Source organism: Mustela erminea, chromosome 10 (assembly GCF_009829155.1).
Source record: "Mustela erminea isolate mMusErm1 chromosome 10, mMusErm1.Pri, whole genome shotgun sequence".
Taxonomy (NCBI): Eukaryota; Metazoa; Chordata; class Mammalia; order Carnivora; family Mustelidae; genus Mustela; species Mustela erminea.
The window spans coordinates 95,909,754-95,930,013 of NC_045623.1; the positions used below are offsets into that span (position 1 = coordinate 95,909,754).

Here is a 20,260-nt window from a genome sequence, read left to right on the forward strand (position 1 = left end):
ATGAAGACAAGAGTAAGGGATGAGCCAGGCTGCAAAGGCATTTTTTTCTTTTCATGACATGGGTGGTCTTGATCACGGAATGAGAGGGGAGGAATGCAAACCAGCAGAATGGCTACGGCGGAGCCACAGCCAGGACTTCTAGTCCTGGGCTCAGGCCCACTTTGAGCTTTAAGTGATTCAACTCAACAATAAGGCCCAGAGAGCAGAGGAGTCTGGACAGTTCGCAGGGCAGAGAGCTACTGCTGCCTGCTCTGGTTCAGAGTTTAGCATCCGCTTCTGAAAGGGGGGGGCGGGGTAAGGATGACGGAGGGAAAAAAGAGACGGTGTTTCTACCTGGAATCGACTCATTACGACACCTGCAAGAACCGTCTAATCCATGTTCCAGGACTGGGGTCAGACGCTAGTTCCACCCCGGTGCCTGGCCTCACCCTCCACACCTCTGGCCCCTGCGGACCTCCTAGTCCTTCCCCAATGACCACATGCACCGCGTGACCCAGCGCCTTCACGGAAGCCACCCTCCCGCTCTTCCTCGCCTGGCTCGAACGTCCACGTCAACTTTAAGAACCATGTCAACTTTAAGGTCCACGGTACCCTTCCTCCAAGAGACTGCAGGCCCGGCCTTCCAGCACACTCCAAGTGGCTCGAGGGCAGAGGCTGTGTCTTCCCTTTCCTTCTATCTCTGCAGCTTGGAACAGGGCCTGGCTCACACGAGATGCTCCACCCACACGTAACAGGATGAAGGGACCCGTGGGATCGAGCTCTGCTCATCTTCACTTTATTGTAGACAGAAGACACAACAGGAAAGACTGAGCTCTCTCTGGGTTTCTACACTTTCTCAGAAGAATTTGCTGTGATATTACTTTTGCATCCAGCCTCCCTGGTTCAAGTGAAACTAAAGGGATAAACTCACAAATGCCACGAGAAGCGGCCCCTCTGTCCTCAACCTTCAACTGATGGATGAAGATGAAATACCCCTGAACATGGCCTTCCAGCCCGGAGGGTGCGTATGCCTCGAGCTCTCCCCGCCCCCCAGGACGAAGCCCCCAGCGAGGTGAAGCCTGGACTAGGCCCAGCCCCACGAAGCTGCTGGCAACTGTGACAGGGATGGAGTGAGCCACCAACGCAGCCCCGTGCGCACCCTTCCCCCCAGCCGGCCTTGGGCCTCGGGCTGCAGGCACCTCTGGAGCGTGCCCCGTGGGGTCTACGGTGAGGACAACACACAGATCTTAAAGAGCCGCTACAGAAAGGCGAGGTACCTCAAGACGCCTGTCCTCGCGGGCAGACAACGCAGCCGCCGCTTCCGAGCACCAGCTCAGCAAGGCAGAGGCGGCCCCGACACCACCGGCAGGGGACGAGGGGGCGGGATGCACAAGGGCTGTGGTTTCAGGAAGGCTCGCGGGGACCAGGAGGTGACAGCTGCTGGCAGTTCTGACACAAGTCTTCCTGAGGCTCAAAAGACCAAAGGCAAAGAAACGCAGGCGATGCACCGGGCTGCCTATTTTTAATTTATTTTTTTTAAGACCACCTCCTTGCAATTTCCAGAGAGAAAATACAAAACAAGAAACAGACTTCATTTCAAACACGAGAACAGCGTGCTGGAGTTTGAAGCATTACTGATAACATCGTTACAGAAGAAAGTCAGCTTACTCCAGGCACTTCAGTATTCCTGAGGAATGAACACGATTTCTCTTTTCCTCCCGCTGGGATGTTCTCAGGTGTAAGTCACTGCTCCTGCTCCTAGAAAGTGAGGACACTGATTAGAAGTGTGCGGACCACATGTGCACAACCATCTCCCACCCACAGAACCAAGGGGCCCCAAACCTTGACGCCCGACCTGCTTTACAGAGCACGAGAGAACTGTGAACACCGATCTCAGGGTCTCCAGAGTGGCTCCCTAATCCTGGGGGGAGGCCGGGGGGGGTGGGGAAGGCCCAGAGTCAGGACCCGGACAACTGTTCCTAAAACTTGTCCAAGGGCTGCATCACCAGTGAGCAGACACCGCGCGGCTCTGGAACCGATCAGCCGACTACCGGCGGGAAGACTGCGTATCCTCATCTGCTGAAGAAGGGTAAGGAAAACCTCTCCCACGAGTCTACTGGGAGGGAAGTCTCGAGAAAGAACAGAGAGCCGAGGCACCTAGGAGGGCCCACAAAGGTGCAGTGCGCCCTCGGCAGCCAACGACTGGGAGGACCGCCTGCGCCGTGCCCCTCTCTGCGGAGAATGGAGCTGACCAGAGGCACAGACTCGAGTCCAGGTACGGCTACAGGGTTATTCTGGAGCAGTACACACAAGGCTGTTAAAAAGGAACAATATTTTCCACAGCAGCTCCCAGCCATGAAATGTATAATATGCATATGATCATCCCAAGCCACACTATCCACAACAGCTCAAGTCTGCAACAACGAAAACCTTCCAAACAATTAAAAGACCTGAAGCTCCTCTCTGGTTCCCTTCTGCTCTCCCCAAATCCAGATGTGGGACCAAGAAAGCAAAGGGTCGGGGGTGGTGGAAAATGCCTGTCATTGGCTTTGGTGTCACACAGCCGTGCCTCTTCTCGTCCCTTCGAGAACCTCACCTGGGCTCTGGAACAGGGACCGCCCACGGAGGGCGCCCAGGCTCCCCTGGCCGACTGGTCTCGCCACCGCCAGTTCTCTGGCAGGCATGCGGGCTGGTGGCCCGGCTGGCAACGGGCGGTCCGAGCAGGTTCTAAAACAGAGGCCACTGAGCGGTGGTGGGGACTGTCATTTGAGCTTTCGGGACCCTTGTGGCTCCAGCTTTCAACCAGAACCGGGACACTTGACGGAACGGCATCTTCTGCTCTACCTGTCATTTTGGTGGAACGATGGGGAAGTCCATCACGGTTTCTCAGCGGGCCTCGGCTGTGGCCGCCGGCATTTCTACAGATGCGGCACCTCACAGCTCCCGGTCACTTGGTCATTCTCACACCCCTGCTCACAGCAACCACGTAGGCGGAAATCATGACCCTCATTTTACAGACAGAAGCCAGAACCTCACGACTGAAAACACACAGGAGGCGAGCGGTGGGGCGGCCCAGGACCCACACCCCAGTCTCCTGGCTTCTCAGCCCTTTCCCCTCACCTCCCTGCTGTGCCCAGATCCTAGCAACTACGGCTCAAGGGTGACCCAGAAAGGAGAGGGTTCCATACGTCCAGGGAACGGGACGCTCTGCACCGAAGCTGGTGTTGCTGTGAAGACTATGCCTTAGGAAGCCCGAGGCCACCCACATCTACTAGGATACACGGTTTACTTCACTCCGTCATTTCCTATCTGAGTGTCTACTTTGTTCCAGGCCCTGGGGACACAAAAGTAAGTAAATACCACCCTTGTCCTTGGGCACCCAGCCTCCCATGATCCTTTCCCCCAAACCTGGCAGCAATCAGTCATCAAAAGTAAGGCAACGGGAGGAGCCTCAGGGCTACCTTCTCCTTCCTGAAGTGCGGGCCACAGGTTCTCATGCTGCTGCCATTACTAAAAGTCCACCTGCAGACAAGGACTGCAGCAGGATCAGTTGGGACTTAGAGACAAGAACCTCCCTCCTCCAACAAACAGTGGAAGAATGCCGAGTCTCAGCTGTCCTTTGGTTTGGCGGGAGCCCGTGTTGAGATGCTGACACGGCACTGAGATCTTGAATCTCGGTGCCCCTTATGGACACTCAAGACGAAGCTACTGCTGCGATGACAGGTCGTCCCGCTCCGCCTGCTAGCGTGAGGGCACCCGCGTGAATGCACAGGTGCGTCTCAGGCCGCAGCGGGAGGGAGGGACTTCAGGCACCAAAGCCGTGTCACCATCACTGAAGGCCAAAGAGCAGTTAGGAGCTCAGTGGTGCCACGATGACACGCACCGTTTATGAATTATATATGCTCCGAAGAGTTCTTCAGGTCCTCTGGGGAAATTCCTTGCCTTTTAAAAGAAAGAGAATGATCAACTCTGTACGTACTTTGACGTATTTTCCGTGGAGAAGATACGGAGCCTGGAAATCATGCTGACAGTTGGAGTAGGCCATTCCCAATCCCATGCCAGAACCAAAGGCTAACGGCCACATTCTCCCTGGTGAACAGAAAAAAGAAAATCGCACAGGGAGCCATTAAGAGAAGACAAAGCTTTTTCTCTGGCTTAAACACACTTGCTTAGGGCTAATAAACATTCAGCATGCCTCCTACTGATAACCGTAATGCGCCACACGTTTCTATCCGGGTTTAATCAACAGTGAAATGCCACTGAATTTATTAATTAATACTTGAATCAATACTTGAATTATTTAATTATTTAATATTAATTATTAATTAATACTGAATTTATTAATTCAGCCAATATTTATTAAGTGCCTACGCTGCTGCGTTTGAGGTCTTAACAAGTGGCACAACATGAGAGCAGACGTGGTTGAACCTTTTCATTTTTATATATATCCGTTCTCATCATTTGCTCATTTTAACTCATTTCTCAACCTTATCAGAAATACCACCCTTTGGGAAGGTGCTTGAATTTTAAATGGAATCAAGTAAATTTTGATTGCAGCAAGTCATAAAGCCTATATATGCCAATACTGCACGTGATTAGTTTGTGTCAGCCCTGCGTGTTAGGATTCTCTGGTCATGTGTTCCCTGCCCATTCGTTGTGGAAAGGGGTCAAAGGGAACCCTCTGGCTTCTATTCAACAATCAAACTTCAGAATGAAAGGGATACTGCCTGAACTTTGCTTAGGAGAATTTCTGGACAAAAAGTATGTGTGTTTCTGGTCCACTTGTTTTTATGACCAGCAAGACTCATTTTCAAGTTCCTTTAGAAAAACTTAGAATTAATTAGAAATATTTGAGCATGTAGATTTGGCCAAGTGACTCACTGGCATAAAGCAGAGGCTTTTCAGATGATATCATATTGAAGATATCAGGCACCCTGACTCAACGCCCAGCGGGGAGCTCTAGAGGTACCCAACCCACTCTGACCTTTTCCAAGTCCACGTTCTCTGTCTAGCACCTTTTGACAGTGGCCTACCTACACCCATAAACGGATGGGGTGGCAACCAAGTGGTCGTGCCCTCCAGAAGTGTGCCTGGTGTGTGTGTGTGTGTGCACACGCGCGCATGCCCAAGAACATTATGTTGAAAAGACAGTAAAAGTCACACTTACTTTTAAAGAAGGTAAGTGAGAAAACAAGTCCTAATCCAAAACCAGTACCTACAAAGGAGGAGAAACACGTTAAATCTTAAAACAGTAACTTAACAGAAATAAAACGAGCATTTCATAAATGTGAACATCTACAAAACAAATTCTTTTCTTAAATAATTTGGTACGGAGTTGATTTTCTCATTTCTAACCTTATCGTCAGAGGCTTTACACATGCCTTTGGTCCTTCTGCCTATAACAGGGGAGAGAAACTTTACTCCCAATTCTGTCTAGACAAGTCTGGCAGGGCAGGGGGAACGAGCCAAGAGACAATGCTTGAGCCGACGCTCTGGGCCCTGCTTGCAAACAGTGTCTGGCATTCTGGGCGCGCCAGGCCCTCTTCCAAAGGGGTGCCGGAGCTAGAACATCAGACTGTAAACAATGTCAACCGGAAGTTCCCCTGTCATTGCAGCATTTTGAGTGATGGCTACTTCTTGAGGAATAGGGAAAGGAATGATGCAGAACATTCCCAAAGGCTGTCACATGTCAAGACACAAGAGTCCTCCGTCAGAGGGAAAGCGTTTCCTCAAAAGTCCCGAATGTGGAGATTAGTCCCCTTCCCTTGTTTTCACTCACAGGGCATTTTCAACCACGATCTTTCAAAATAAAAGAACAGATGCAAGCCTATTTTAATGGTCTGGTAGAAAAAAAAACTAAATATGTAATTTTCAATCAAACCTCACTCATAGGAACCTAAGCCTGTGGGGGAAAATGACCAGATCCTCATTTTTACCAGTATTTCTCAAACCTAGTAATTTGAGCACTGCCATCACAATTTTCGCTAAATCTACATTATCTTCACAATTACTTGTTTACTTTAAAAAAAAAAAAAATCAATGCATGTGTTTAATTAAATGAATTTTGTGTAATCATAGCTTTGAGTACGAGTTATATCTTTTTCATAAGATGTGTTAAAATGAGGGGTGCCCAGGTGGCTGAGTCGAGGGCTCAGGTCATGATCTCAGGGTCTCGGGACTGAGTCCCACATTGGGCTCCTTGCTCTGTGGGGAGCCAGCTTCTCCCTCTGCCTCTCTCTCTGTCTCTCATGAATAAATAAATAAAATCTTTAGCAAAATGTGTTAACATCAATGTAGAACCATTAAAATAATTTTTTTTTTTTGGTCTGTGGTACCATTTTAAGGGAAAAAAAAGAAAATCACACCCCCTCTGCCCATACAATAGTGATACATGGCCTAAAGTTTGAAGTAACTAATTTTTCTATTATCGAAACAGTTATATACACCAAGAAGAGTGCCAAGGCCTGATTTTCTATTTGTTTTTCAGACGTGACAACTGGGTATTCTGGTATACCCTGGTATACCCTTCCAGGGTATTCTGAGGCTCTTGACAAAGAGTCTACTCCAGAGACCAACTGAGCCCCCAGCCAACCTCTTTACAATTAAGCACCACAAGAAAGTCCTGATTCTCACTCTGCCTTAATAGTTTTCCGATTTTGGCTGTTGGAATTCCACGAGCATCTTCTCTGTCTAATCATGACCTTGGACTACTGCAGTGCAAACACTCAGCGTACTTTCCGGCCACTGGCCTGACCTCTCTGCTCTAAATGCAGAAAGTCGGCCCAAGCGACCTCGTTCACATCAGTTTTTATCCACCCATGCAACCGCCCAGCTGATGGCGGCCTGAAGAAGGTATTTATGCCACTTACTGAGAACGATTTCTGATTATTCTCGTCTGCCACATAGATGTGGCCACAGCACAGGTTTCTTCCCTATGACTACATCCTACACAAATAGGAGTTTTTATTACAAATCGTGACTTTGCCCTGTCCGATAGACCCTGCATGAGGCCCGGTGCTCAACTTTAAAACGCAGTATCTGAAAATCACTCATGTCACCCTACTGTTCATATAATTTATAATACAGTGGAAAGCTCATCAGTTTACAGACCACAACAGTTAAACCTGCTCAAAGCGGACATCATCTGAAGGAAAAGGAATTAACGTTTTGGTATTTCCCATGAGTACCCACCATTCTCTCCCCACCCTGCCCCCAAATTCTCTTTCAAACCAAACAACAACCTGATACAGTAATATCCCCCATTTTTCAGGTGCAGAAAATACTTTGCTCGAGGGTACTATGTTCGGTGAGTGGAAGAGCAGAGTAGGGACCAGGTCTGCCGGACTCCAAATCCACCCTCCCAGCTGTCTTGACACTGGAGTCTCCTACAACCTCAACCCCCACACAATCCCTACCTCCCAAGAGAAAGCTGGGGTGTCGGGATTTCTACTGCCAGTGAAGTGAGATAAAAACCAAGTGGTGCTTATCATGCAACAGCCCAGAACGCTGGGCGACCAGGGCAGTAACAAGTCTGCACAAGGCCCAAAGGACTTGTTCAGATTCCTTCCCAGACTAATCCTACTGCACAGGTCACAGACACAAGTCCACCTGGTAGGTGAGATCCAAGAGCTTCGGAGAAACGCAAGCTGTCGTGACTGATACTCCTTGGCGAGAATCTGCTGTTGCAGATTTATAAAATGGCACTGGGTTCAATTTCAAAGCAACTTGCCTCACCCCCTTGCAGCTGGAAGATGAGTAAGACAGTAAATTGGTACTAGAAAATGAGGTAAAGGATTTGGACCGGCTTACAGATCTCAAACCAGGCAATGGGACGGGGAGGTAGGCCAGTAAAAACATAATGGCTTACAATCAGAGCTTTTGGTCTTCTCCATCTGGAAGGCGATGTTTTGGCAAACAAATCAAAAGCCCAAAAGGAAAATATTTCAGCATTTTTCTTGTCCCTCTGACTCCATGCCTGTCTCTCCTACTTTTCCCCAAGGAAAGAAAGCTCTCAGACGCTCAGTTTTTCCAAATAGTAGACCAAGAATGGTCTAGGAGAATCGCTCATCACAGAGATGAGAAATGTGTCGACACCAATCAACAGAGCCCAGGAAATCTTTACTGGACACTTAAGCTCAGGTACATGCCCAACACCCAGTTCTGCTCCCAGCGAAGGCACCTCTCTGCAAGTCTGAGATCCAAATCCCGGTTCATACTAACCGAAAGACAGAGTGAGCTCCGCATTCTCCAAATGGGCTGCTACCTCTTCAAGTCTTCTTTCCCTCTCTGTTTCTGTATTTTTAAGACCCCAAATAACAAGACTGTTCTCTTCAGAAAAATATAATACAGAAACTGACTTTTCAATGCCAATGTTTTATTTAAACTTAGCTATCTGAGTTATTTGCGAGATTAGCGATGGTGGAGCCGCCGATGAGTTTACGGGCTCAAGTTCTCACATGCTGGATTTCTTTTAAAAGGCAACACGCTGCTTCAAAGAAAGTCCCACCTGATCCGGGGACACCCACTCCGCAGCTGTTTCCACTAAAGATTGGCACCTCTAGGCCACATTTAAACTTCATAACAATAAAACATGAAAGGTTTGTCTTACAATAAAAACAAACCAACATGGAAAAGAGAAGAGTTTTCTCCGCCTTTGGCCACTTTTTTGTGTTGTTGCATGACAAGCTCTCTTAGAGGAAAAAAGCCAAAGGAAAAAGTACAAAGCATTTTTCACCTTCCCTGGAAGCAAATATTTAACTATGAATAAAGTTTATATAACTTCACCTTCCCCCCACCTCAAGCCTGGTTTTTTGCTCTCTGCTGTCTGGAATGATAAATCACCCTAAAGGAAAGAAATGCCCGATTATAGGTACACATCTTCCTCGTGGCAAAGTCCAGTTATGAGGGGAAGGAGCGGGGGCAAGGCAAACACACACACACACACACACACACACACACACACACACACACAGAGGAGCCTTATGGAATTGACATTAGGCAAGGAGCCCAAGCTCCAAAACCATTTCTTTTGGAGAGGAAAAAGAATTGGCACCAACTCTTTCAAAAAGAAATTACTCCAAATCAATCTAACCTGGCACTTCAGTGCATGCCCAGTGCCCGAAAGGACATCATAGAGCTGGCTAGCGGAGAAGCACAAATGTTTAGGGAGGACCAATTCCTTAGTAGTTCATCAGATACTATTTTAATAACAAAACAAGAAAGAACTCACTCCCACTAACGACACATAAAATACATATAAAATACTGCCGTATCTTATGCCCAAGTAGATTTCGTAACGGGTTTAAAAGAATAACAACCCAAGGCAGTACATCCGTGGATGCCTGAAGCCACGTTCTATGCAAAGAAGGGAAGGACATAATGTACGCTGACAGCCATTATGGTGACATGAGGACAACTTCTGGTTCCCACTTTATTTAGAGAAGTCTTTGCTCGCATCATGCCACCTAGCATAAAGCTTTACTTCACTGCAAATCGTTAAGAAGCATAATCAGCAAGAATTAACAAGCAGACTACACAATCGGATTGCAGTCCTGGGGTAGAAGTGTACTTTGGATGCGAGCCCCTACACAGAACAAGTTGTAGCAATTCACTCTCCTGCAGCACCGACTTGGTAAAAGCTGCACTTGCCAACGGACTTGCAGGCCAGGGCGAGGGACTCTTTGTTTGGAGGGGCACAGAAAAAAAATTCTCATTAAGTCACTTAGAAAACATTTCTAGGAAAGATGTCGGTGGGGGGCGGGGGGGACCACGGGCCCACTTTGGCAGTAACTTACTACGCGATAATTTAGCTCTCCTTCCAGCTTACGTTTAGCATTTTATTTTGATTTTTCATTTTTATTAGTTTTTAATTTTAATTCCAGTATAATTAACAGTGTTGTATTAGTTTCAGGTGCATAATACAGTGATTTCAACAATTCTCTACACTACTCAGTGCTCATCATGAGAACTGGACTCAGATTTCACATATTAAAGTGCCTAGATTCACAAGCCTACTGTATAGTTAGTTATCAATGGTAAGATCTGACCCGTATCAAAAAATTAAGTGAAACTGCAAAGCAACTCCATTTTAATTTCTTTAACTTATATCGAAATGTAGGAGTAAAAACTTAAGTACCATTGCAACTGGCAGTTTTGTGACCATGAGAAGCTTCAGGAATTCCAAGCAAGTTTTTCAGATTCCCTAGAAGCCACGTGCCAACCAACTTTATTTGTAAATGTGAAAAATAAAGGTTCCCAAAGCAAGGAGGGCTTTGGTCTCCGGTTGAGTGGCATCGCAAGAGGACTGGTGCCATCACGAGATGAGCCTATGTCAACCATTGTTCCAACTATTGTTCAGCAGCTAGCTCTGACCTCACAGCCCTTACTAACGTCACCTGGCCTCAACCTGCTAGGCTACAGAGTAAAAACAATCTCACAGGGTTGCTGTTTCAGGAAAATGTAAGGTATCTGGGACAGAACTCAACAAGTGGTAGTAAGTTCTGTTACTCATCTAATAAAACTCAAAATAGGTCAAAAGTGTCATGTAATAGTTAATCCTCTATTAAAATACAACCCACTGGGGCACCTGGGTTAAGCCTCTGCCTTCGACTCCGGTCATGATCTCAGGGTCCTAGGATCGAGCCCCGCATCAGGCTCTCTGCTCACCAGGGAGCCTGCTTCCCCACCCCCCCCCCGCCCCACCCTGCCTGCCTCTCTGCCTACTTATGATCTCTCTCTGTCAAATAAATAAATAAAATCTTTAAAATAAAATAAAATAAAATAAAATACAACCCACTGGCTTGCCTAAGATCACACCATGGGGGAGCCATGGCTGAAAGTCACAATCCCTGGCCCCCCCCCAAATCTGCATGGGTGTCAGCAATTTTTCTACAGGAACATCTCAGGCTTTGACAGGCGGGTTTTTTTCTTTTAAAAAGAGGGGATTCCTTCAGACTCACGGCTAACTAGAACATTTTGCTTAAAATATGACAAAAATTTTCCTAGAGCTACCTGGTGTTTCATAAAGCTCTAGCTATGCTTTGAACACGGATTAATATCAAACCGATCTATTTATAATGGGCACGCTTTCCTGCTCAATCATGTTTCGATCAACGCTATTACAATCATCAAATGCATTTGTTATGACAGAACAAACAAGAATGTGCTTTTATAGAGAAAAAAAGTACCCTTGGGACTGAGTTTAGTGAGAATTACATTTCCAAGAAACATTTCTGATTTATGAAAGATGCTCAGGGCCCAATTTATGAGGAAAAAAAAAAGTTTTAAGTCAGCTCCAAACTGTGTTACTTAATGCTCTGAGGCAAAGAAGGACGGACCCAGGTGTTCACATGTAAATGCCAAGTCGTGTGAATTAACCAAGAAAGTGGGCGGGACCAAAGACCCTGCGATGGTAAATTCAGTCTGTGTTAACCAGCCTCTCCAAAGTCTGCGGTGCTGCAGGGTATACAGGAACCAGACCAAGAACGTCATATTGTACAAGTCCTCCACCTTCCTGGGTCTCTCCGGACTAGACGGAGGCCGGAACATCTGAGGGAATTTCTCAGGTGGACGTCAATTCCCAGGATCCTGATCAGAACAAGCAAGCCAGTCAGCAGAACACAGTAAAGATAGGGAAGGCAAATGTGGAAGTCATTACTGGGGTGCTCTGCTTCAAGAACAGCCAAACTCATTAAATGAGTGCGTGTGGCACATGATCCAACTTTGGGAATTCTGACAGCCATACAGCTTTCCAAGAATGCACAAAGAAAGGAACAGGTTTGGTACACATTTTACTAACATATAATTAGCTAATAAATTCACATGTGGGCATAGCATGCAGGAAAATGAGAAAACGCTCTGAAGACTAATTTAAGGGAGACTGAAAAAATTCAGAATTACTAAGTTTCAATAAACACAGTAAAAGACGCAATGCATTACACTTATCTGGGAGAGGAGGCTTTGGAGGTACTAACATTGACAGTGTCGGCACCGTAGACTGTTTCTGTGTATTATTTCATTGAATCCGCAGAACCGCGTTATGAGATGTACTACAATCCTGTCTCCCAGAAGAGGAAAGAGTTTAGTGGAACTGACTTACCCGAGTACACACAACTACAAAAGTAGAATTCCAACCCAGGCTGTCTGACTCCAAAGTCACGGCTCTTTCCTATACACAGGGATCAACTTCACGGAGGGTTGAAACAGCAGGGCAACTGGTCTCATGCTATACATGATAACGTGTCTTCTGCACTATGACACGTAGTTTATGACTATGGCACTCTTCAGTCCCTCAAGAAAACAACAGAAACCACAGATGTCTGACTTTTCAGGAGGGGAAACGAAAGCCTGAAATTACGCAGAATCAATGAGAAAGAGTCCACAACTCAAAACTCAAACTGGGAAGTACTCCCTCTGCTCACTGGCCGAGACTGGATGAAACCAAATGAGCTGAGAGCTGATCAAATGAATACAAATTCATCCAAACTGTTCAAAAGGGTACTTCCAGTGAGGGTCCTCCCTCCCAACACCCCCATCCCTCCAGCCCATCCCCATCAATACAGTAACTGGACTCTCACCTCTGGGAAAGGAAACGTAAGAATCGGGGATTCGGGATTACCAACACGGACGTCATGATAGCGACTACGTGGTCGTCTACTCCTGATTCAAGTGACAAATTCAATGGAGAAACAAGAACCGGTAATTTCTCTTCCTTGTGCATCTACTTAAACCATGTTTATGAGCATTTCTTAAGCAGAAGGCACAGGTGTTTCCTCTTTGAAGGTGGGAATCGTTACAGGGCGGTCTATTTCAGTGATAAGGCTGTGTGGACTTGGGGTAAGACAGGCTAGACATGAAGGAGAATACCGGTTAGGTTACTTATTAGTCTCAGCGTGTCTCAGTCCTTGGGCAAATGACAGAACTTCGCGGCATCTGTTTCTTCATCTGGAAATCAGGAATACCGACAGGACCTGTCCCCGACCGGGGAACAGCGAGGATGACACATCACAGTGTGTAAAAAGCCTGGAAGAACAGCATACGGCACACCGTACTGTCACCCCCTTCCTCTCCCAACCAGCCAAGCCATCTCGGCGGGTTAGAGAAGGGAGCAGGGAGAAGGTGGTAAGCTTGTTCAAGAACAATTACTGAGTGCTGAAGGACAAGAGTTCAGGTCAGAAATAAGTGAGACAGAGTCTCTTCCCTGGGGAGCTTCTGATCAGGGAAGGAGAGTAAGTCAGGTATCCAGAAAACTGGCAGGGGACCACGTTCTGCTGGTCCAGAGGAAGACAGTGGGAGGAACACACTTAGCTGGGAAGACTTTTTTAAATGCCTGCAAAAGAGGTGTCATTTGAGTTGTCTTAAAGAGCAGACGGTTAACAGCCCAAGTCTGTATAAAGGGGTGCGCGCTCCATCCACCCAAGGCTCATGCAGGGAAACAGGGGAACGGGGGCGGGGGTTGCGGGGAGAGCCTGCCTGAAGCATGAAGCATGTCCTGGAGCAGGAGATAAGGCTAGAAAGGGAACAGGGCCATTCTGAAAGCCCCAAAATATCACGGCACTTACTCTAGCAGGCAGGAGGCTGCCCTAAAGTTGTTTTTTTTTTAATATGTAATATGAGGGGCGCCTGGGTGGCTCAGTCCTTAAGCAGCTGGCTTCGGGATTAAAAAAAGGGTCCTGGGATCAAGCACTGCATGGGTCTCCCTGCTCAGCAGGAAGCTTCTCCCCCTCCCACTCCCCCTGCTTGTGTTCCCTCTCTCTCTGTCAAATAAATAAAGTCTTCGAAAGAAAAATATGTAACTTGATTGAACCTGTGCTTTAGTAAGACTCGTCTAACTAAGGTGTGTAGGATCACTTGGAAAGGAAGAAGACATTTTGCTGGCAGAATTTACAGGCTTAACAACTGACTATGTATATGTGAGTCTGGGGTTTGGGGGCTGCACTGGGGCAGGCTGTCAAAGAAAATGCTGAGAACCTCTATCTGGATAACTAGAAAAACATGGGTGCTATTTATAATAGTTATATATATTTATAACATTCATCAACTAACCTTTTAATACCAAATCCCCTTTATCTACAACATAACTGGGTTTATAAAACCGCAACAGTTGGGGCACCTGGGTGGCTCCGTCAGTTGAGTGTCAGACTCCTGATTTTGGCTCAGGTCATGATCTCAGGGTCGTGGGATCAAGCCCCATGTCTGGCTCCGAGCTCAGCATGGAGTCTGCTTGTCCCTCTCCCTCTGATCCCTGCCCCCATGCTCTCTAAAATAAATAAATAAAATCCTAAAAAAAAAAGGGGGGGGGACATCTACGATGTTTTCAGAACACTACAGAACATTAAGTGAAAAGCATTCACTAAGCACTTATGCTTCAGGAGCCCATTATCTCATTTAATCCTCACGATAAACTTCCTTCATTAGCCCCATCTTACAGGTCAAGAAACAGAGACACAGAAAGGGTACGTTCCTTGCCCCAGGTCACACATCTGGGATTTGAACCCAGGCAGCCTGACTTGAGAGGCCTGGTGCTTGACTGCCCCCCTCACAGACAAACAAAGCTATTTAAATACTTTTGACACCCTAAAGTAGATGAAATGCCTTCCCAAGCTGTGCCAGCCAACACGATGCGTGAGCATTTCCTTAAGCATACAAACTGAGCCCGTACTGTGTGCCAGCTGCCAGGCCAGGCCCTGCGATCTGTCAGCTCGTGGTCCGGGGCTGGAACTGACTGTAACCAGGAGGTTGAGGTGCAAGGTACGATGACGGGAACAGGCACAATGCATGAAAAGCACTGAGGAAGACACACAAACCATTCTTGGGGGGTAGAGAGGGGGCAAGGGAAACGGGCTCCAAGGAGCTCCTTGCTGCCAAGTCATCCAGTGTGAGGTCGACGGAGCAAGGGTGTTTCCTGCCGCACTAAGCACCCCCCCCCCCCCCGCCTCTACTGTAAGCAGGAGGGAACTAACGGGAATCAAGCGAGGGAAACGACATACCCAATGAGCACTTGACAACATGCCTGCTTTGGCGGCAACGGGGACAGATGCGAAGAGGCCCCCATCAGAGACATCAGAAACGGGGGGTGCCGACAAGAGAAAGCTGTCACAGCAGCCCAAGGGGGAAACAGGTCCAGACCACACTCTCCTCTGCCCATCTGACTGGAAAATGGTAGTTTATATACTGTGGTCTCTCGCTCCCCTGTCCCCCCTGCTAGGCAGGATGGAAAGGGAAGGCATTAGAGGCGTGACTATGGTCCGGGGTTAGGAACTTCTAAGCAGTAGGAGTGACCACACTCAGTAACGACTCTTAAATAAGGGATCCTTAAGACACAGTCACGGACAAAGGTGAGCAGAGATAGAAAAGGGGCTCAAATATTTGGAAAATACACCAGTAGTTTTGCATTTAAGATCCTGCTGGTGCAAATGGGGAATATATCCCAAAAGAGCTTTTGCAAAGGTGTCGCAAGGATTCATCTGAGTTTCGGGACTTCTGTAAGCATCTTTCTCTCGCTATTCAAATCTGACTCTAATAAGGGGCCCAAGACAAGCAACAGTGCCCAGCTGACTTTATATTCCAGTAGTGGGCTGCAGTCTTTCTTGAAGGCATCCTTATTCCACAGAGCCCCATAATACACCTCTCCAAACCACTGCACTTGCATACATAAAGAAGCCAAGAAATTAATTTTCATAAACTGAGTAAAGAAAAAAAAGGTCTTCTAAAACAGAAGTTATGAGCTGAAAAAAAATGAATTTCAAGTTGTAGTGGGAACAAGAAGAAAAATACGCTGTGGGTTTTTGATGGTGAGAGCCAATCTTTTCTGGGAATTCCTAAGATTGGTAGCACATATTCTAATGTCAAGACAATGTGAGACTAGAGCATTAATATACTCATTTTTGCTTCTGATCAAAATGGGATATTTATGAGGTCGTGAGTTCAGGATTTGTCACATGTAGGCCTATAAGAAAATGGTCAAAAAAAAAAAAAAAAAGAAAAGCCTTTCAACTAATGATTTCAATTTAATCATTTGAGATGATGCCAAGAAAGTAGCAGCTTTCTTAGGGCTGCTTTTTAGCAAAAGGTGAAATGTGCTGCTTAAACCATTCACTCCAGTTAATCATTGAAAATCAGACAGAAATTTTGAGTGGTTTACATGTGTAAGTTCTGACAATCAGAAACATTTGTTCTGACTCGTAAACATTTGTCAAAGTAAGTCTACAAATCTGTCAACAATTATGTCAGAGTGTTACAATAATTATAAACTATTCTAAGCATTCTAATGCAGCTTTAGGTTGGATAAAGAAACTTGACATAAACACATGGGATTTCAATGCCTCCCATTTGCACTGTTAACTCTCAATCAAATAGTTCTAAATTCTACCTGCAGAAACCCAACTGAAGCACCCTGGGAAAAAGCCCTGCGGCCAGCCCGCTCTCCCAGCCATGCCGCACACCATTCTGCTACTTGGCTTCCTGTCGTCATCAATACGGACTCATATTCTCATATGCCCTATCCTTCCCATATGCATGCATGCGGTGTTTTTTTAAGGCTCTAAAAATAATGGGCTATGCTTTCTTTCAAATCATTCTAATTATTCTATTTGTTACTTTTTCTCCATTTCTCACGTCGATTTCAGCTGCTGAGAAAGTACGTGCTGGTGATACATGAATATGTGACCCATGTTGTGTGAGCATTAGTCTGGAAGGCTGTGGTGGGGGAGCCACAGAGAGTAAGAAGTTCAGAAGTTACACAAGCCTAGGGCAAGGTTTCTCAAACTCTACTACCAGCATTCGGGGTGTACAACTCCTGGGCGCCGTTCTGCGCATGACAGGATGTCTAGCAGCATCCCTGTCCCTACACACTAGGTGTCAGCAGCACTCCCACTCCCCCACTCCCTATATGGCAACCACACAAGTCGCCAGACATTGCCCAATGTTCCCACAGCGTAGCTATAAATCACTCCCAGTGGAGAACCACCCGTCTAGGGGTTTACAATTTATAAAGTGCTTTCATATCCATTTTGATTAGTACCTCATCCTGAGCTCATCAAAATCATGTAGGGACTAGCATTGCAAGCCTACAGATGAAGAGCGACATCTGGCTGGATCGGTGGGCTGGGCATGTGATTCTCGACCTCAGGGTCATGAGTTTGAGTCCCACAATGGGCGTGAAGCCTACTTTAAAAAAAAAAAAAAAAGACAACCAGTTTCCTACAGACTAGGAAATTGAGTCTCAGAGCGAGTCAGTAACTGCCCCAAGCCCATTCGGCTTTTCACTATCCCACACGGCTTCTCCAGCGAACAGCCCTCAGCTTCCTCAACCAGGGATGTTATCCTACTGGGGTCTTCAGGCAACAATGGGCCATCACACCCGCCAAAAGCAAACCCACTAACAGGTCACCCAATGAGAAACTCCATTAACAGACGCAAATGTAATTTCAAAATTGGCCAGAAAGCTTAAAAAGGTTTTCACTTTAAAGTACTAACCTATTAAATAACAAACTAGATGTAACATACGCATTTGAAGATCAAAAAAAAAAAAAAAAAAACAGACTTTCTTTTCAAGTAATCTCTACACCCAGCATGGGGCTCAAACTTATAACCCCAGGATCGAGAGTCTCATGCTTCACCAACTAAGCAGCCAGGCGCCCCTAAATAACATTTTTTTTTAAACAGAAACTGTTCTTATGTGTTTTCTTGCTTACATTATAAAAACAGCAAAGTTAACAATCTTGCCCACCTAACATCATCATCATTCCCAAGAGATAATTTGGTTTATTGTTTATCATTCCATTTATATACATGGGACCACATGTCGTGCATGTTTTACAATTTGCTTTTCTCATTTTATAAAGGTCACCACTCTGTAATAGTACATCTTTTTTCCTAAGATTTATTTATTTACTATTTTAGAGAGACTGTGAGCAGGGGGAGGGGCAGAGGGAGAGAGAGAGGAGGAATCCCACTGACCCTGAGACCCCACAAGGACTCAATCCCATGACCCTGAGGCCATGACCTGCGCCTAAATCAAGAGGTGGACACTTAACTGACTGAACCACCCAGGTACTCCACAGCACATGTCTTTTAAAAACTTTTTACTGAATTGGGGGCGCCTGGCTGGCTCAGTGGGTTAAGTCGCTGCCTTCAGCTCAGGTCATGATCTCGGGGTCCTGGGATCGAGTCCTGCATCAGGTTCTCTGCTCAGCGGAGAGCCTGCTTCCCTCTCTCTCTCTCTGCCTGCCTCTCTGCCTTGTGAGCTCTACCTGTCAAATAAATAAATAAATAAATAAATAAAATCTTCAAAAAAATTTAACTAAAAAAAAAAAAAACTTTTTACTAAATCACAACATACAGATAGAAAGCTGCACAATTCAGTGCACCACGGGATGTATTTGCAGACGAAAAACACCCAAGGTGTGCCAGGGCAGGGCACAGAAGATTACCAACACCGTCAGAAGCCTGCCTGGGCTCCCTTTTGCAAAGCTCTCCATCCGAGGGCAATCATATTCTGACAAGTGAGTAGTTTTGCCCGTTTCTAAACTTCTGTCAGTGGACTCACACAGTGAGAATGTTAGCAGAACACCATGAGCAGCTGCAGGAGGTCGTTCACGGTCATTGCCATAGAGCACACTATCACATCAGTGTAGCCCGATTTACTTATCCATTCTCCGCTGATGGGCATTTGGGGAGCTTCCAGTCAGGGCCATTATGAATAGTGTTCTATGAACATTCCAGGGCAAGTCATCTGGTGGACACAGGGGCACGTCTGCTGGGTAGATACCCAGGCCTGAAATCGTCGTGTCACGGGGTTTACATCTGGTTAGCTCTCGTAAATACTGCCAGTTTTCCAAAGTGGTTCACTGATCAAGACTCCCACAGGCAGTCTGAGGCTGTGGCTGCTTTTATCCTCACCAACATGGAGTATTCTCCATCTTTCTGGCTTTAAAGAACTTTCAGAGGTATTATTTCTGCAGAATGAACTGCGGCCACTTACGGTGTTTGACAAGTGTATATACCTGTGAAACCACCACTCCAATCGTGAAACGGAACACCGCCGTCACCCCTCGACGTTCCCTTGTGGCCCTCTGCAGCCTACCCTTCCCTCCACTCTTTACCCCAGACAACCGCTTCTCTACTTTGTCATTACAGACTGGTTTGTATTTTCTAGAATTTTATATACAAATGGCATCATATAAATGGAATATTGTGGAGGTGCCTGGCTGGCTTAGTTGGTAGAGCACGCGACTTAATTTCTCGGCTGTGAGCTCAAGCCCCATATTGGGCATGGATCGTACTTTTTTTTTTTAAATGGAATACAGTATATACTCTTTTGTGTCTAGCTTGTTACTCAAGATGATTTTGAAATGTACGTATGTTATTGTATGTATTAGTATTTGTTCCTTTTATTAATGAACAATCGACTTTATGGACAGTCTGTATTTTGTTCTTATCCATTCACCTGCTAAAGGACTTCTGGGTTCTTTCCAGTTTGGGGGCATTATGAGTAAAGCTGTTATGAATATTCATGCATAAGACTTCATGTGAACAAATGTTTTCATTTCCCTTGGGTAAATCCGTATGAGTAGAATGACTAGATGGTATATATACAAAAAACTACTAAGTGGTTATACTATTTTACAACCCTATCAACAGTGCACCAGAATTCTACCTGTCCAAAATCCTAGTCAAACTTTAGTGCAGTCTGTCTTTTTAACTATTTTAATGGTGTGGAGGGGTATTCTCATTATGACTGAAATTTGCATTTCCCTAATGACTAATGATATTAAACATCCTTTCATGTGTCAATTTTTTAAAAAAATTTTTATTTATTTATTTGACAGAGAGAGATCACAAGTAGGCAGAGAGGCAGGCAGATAGAGAGGGGGAAGCAGGGTCCCTGCTGAGCAGAGAGCCCAATGCGGGGCTCGATCCCAGGACCCTGGGATCATGACCTGAGCCGAAGGCAGAGGCTTTAACCCACTGAGGCACCCAGGCACCCCTAGTATAATTTCTTTTGTTAAGAATCTTATCAAACATTTTGCCCACTTTCTTTCTTTCTTTTTTAAGATTTTATTTATCTGAGACAGAGAGAGCATGCGCGCATGCACGAGCAGGATGAAGGGATAGCAGGAGAGGGAGAAGCAGGGAGCCAACTCTGGTTTGATGCCAGGACCCTGGGATTATGACCTGAGCTGAAGGCAGATGCTTAACCAACTTAGCCACCCAAGCACCCTTACCCATTTTCTCAAATGCGGTCTTCTTACCACTAAATTGAAGAGTTCTTTATTTTTTA

General features: G+C 46.1%; 1 protein-coding gene and 1 long non-coding RNA gene across 3 annotated transcripts in view; both read right to left on the reverse strand.

The window, feature by feature from the left end:
* Positions 1-1,468: 1,468 nt before the first annotated feature.
* Positions 1,469-20,260, reverse strand: part of MICOS10 (mitochondrial contact site and cristae organizing system subunit 10) — a 30,663-nt gene continuing 11,871 nt past the window's right edge. The window contains exons 2-4 of one of the 2 annotated variants that reach the window (XM_032301988.1): positions 5,147-5,194; positions 3,959-4,068; positions 1,469-1,737 (exon numbers count right to left, since the gene is read on the reverse strand). In XM_032301988.1, coding sequence (XP_032157879.1) covers positions 1,723-1,737; positions 3,959-4,068; positions 5,147-5,194 — 173 coding nt within the window. In that variant the 3' untranslated portion in view covers positions 1,469-1,722. The remainder of the gene's footprint in view (positions 1,738-3,958; positions 4,069-5,146; positions 5,195-20,260) is intronic. The other variant, XM_032301989.1, reaches the window with a different exon arrangement.
* LOC116567110 lies at positions 2,825-3,952 on the reverse strand. Its single transcript, XR_004276107.1, has 2 exons — positions 3,441-3,952; positions 2,825-2,948 (listed from the first exon to the last, which is right to left on the reverse strand). It is a non-coding gene; the product is annotated as an uncharacterized LOC116567110 (long non-coding RNA).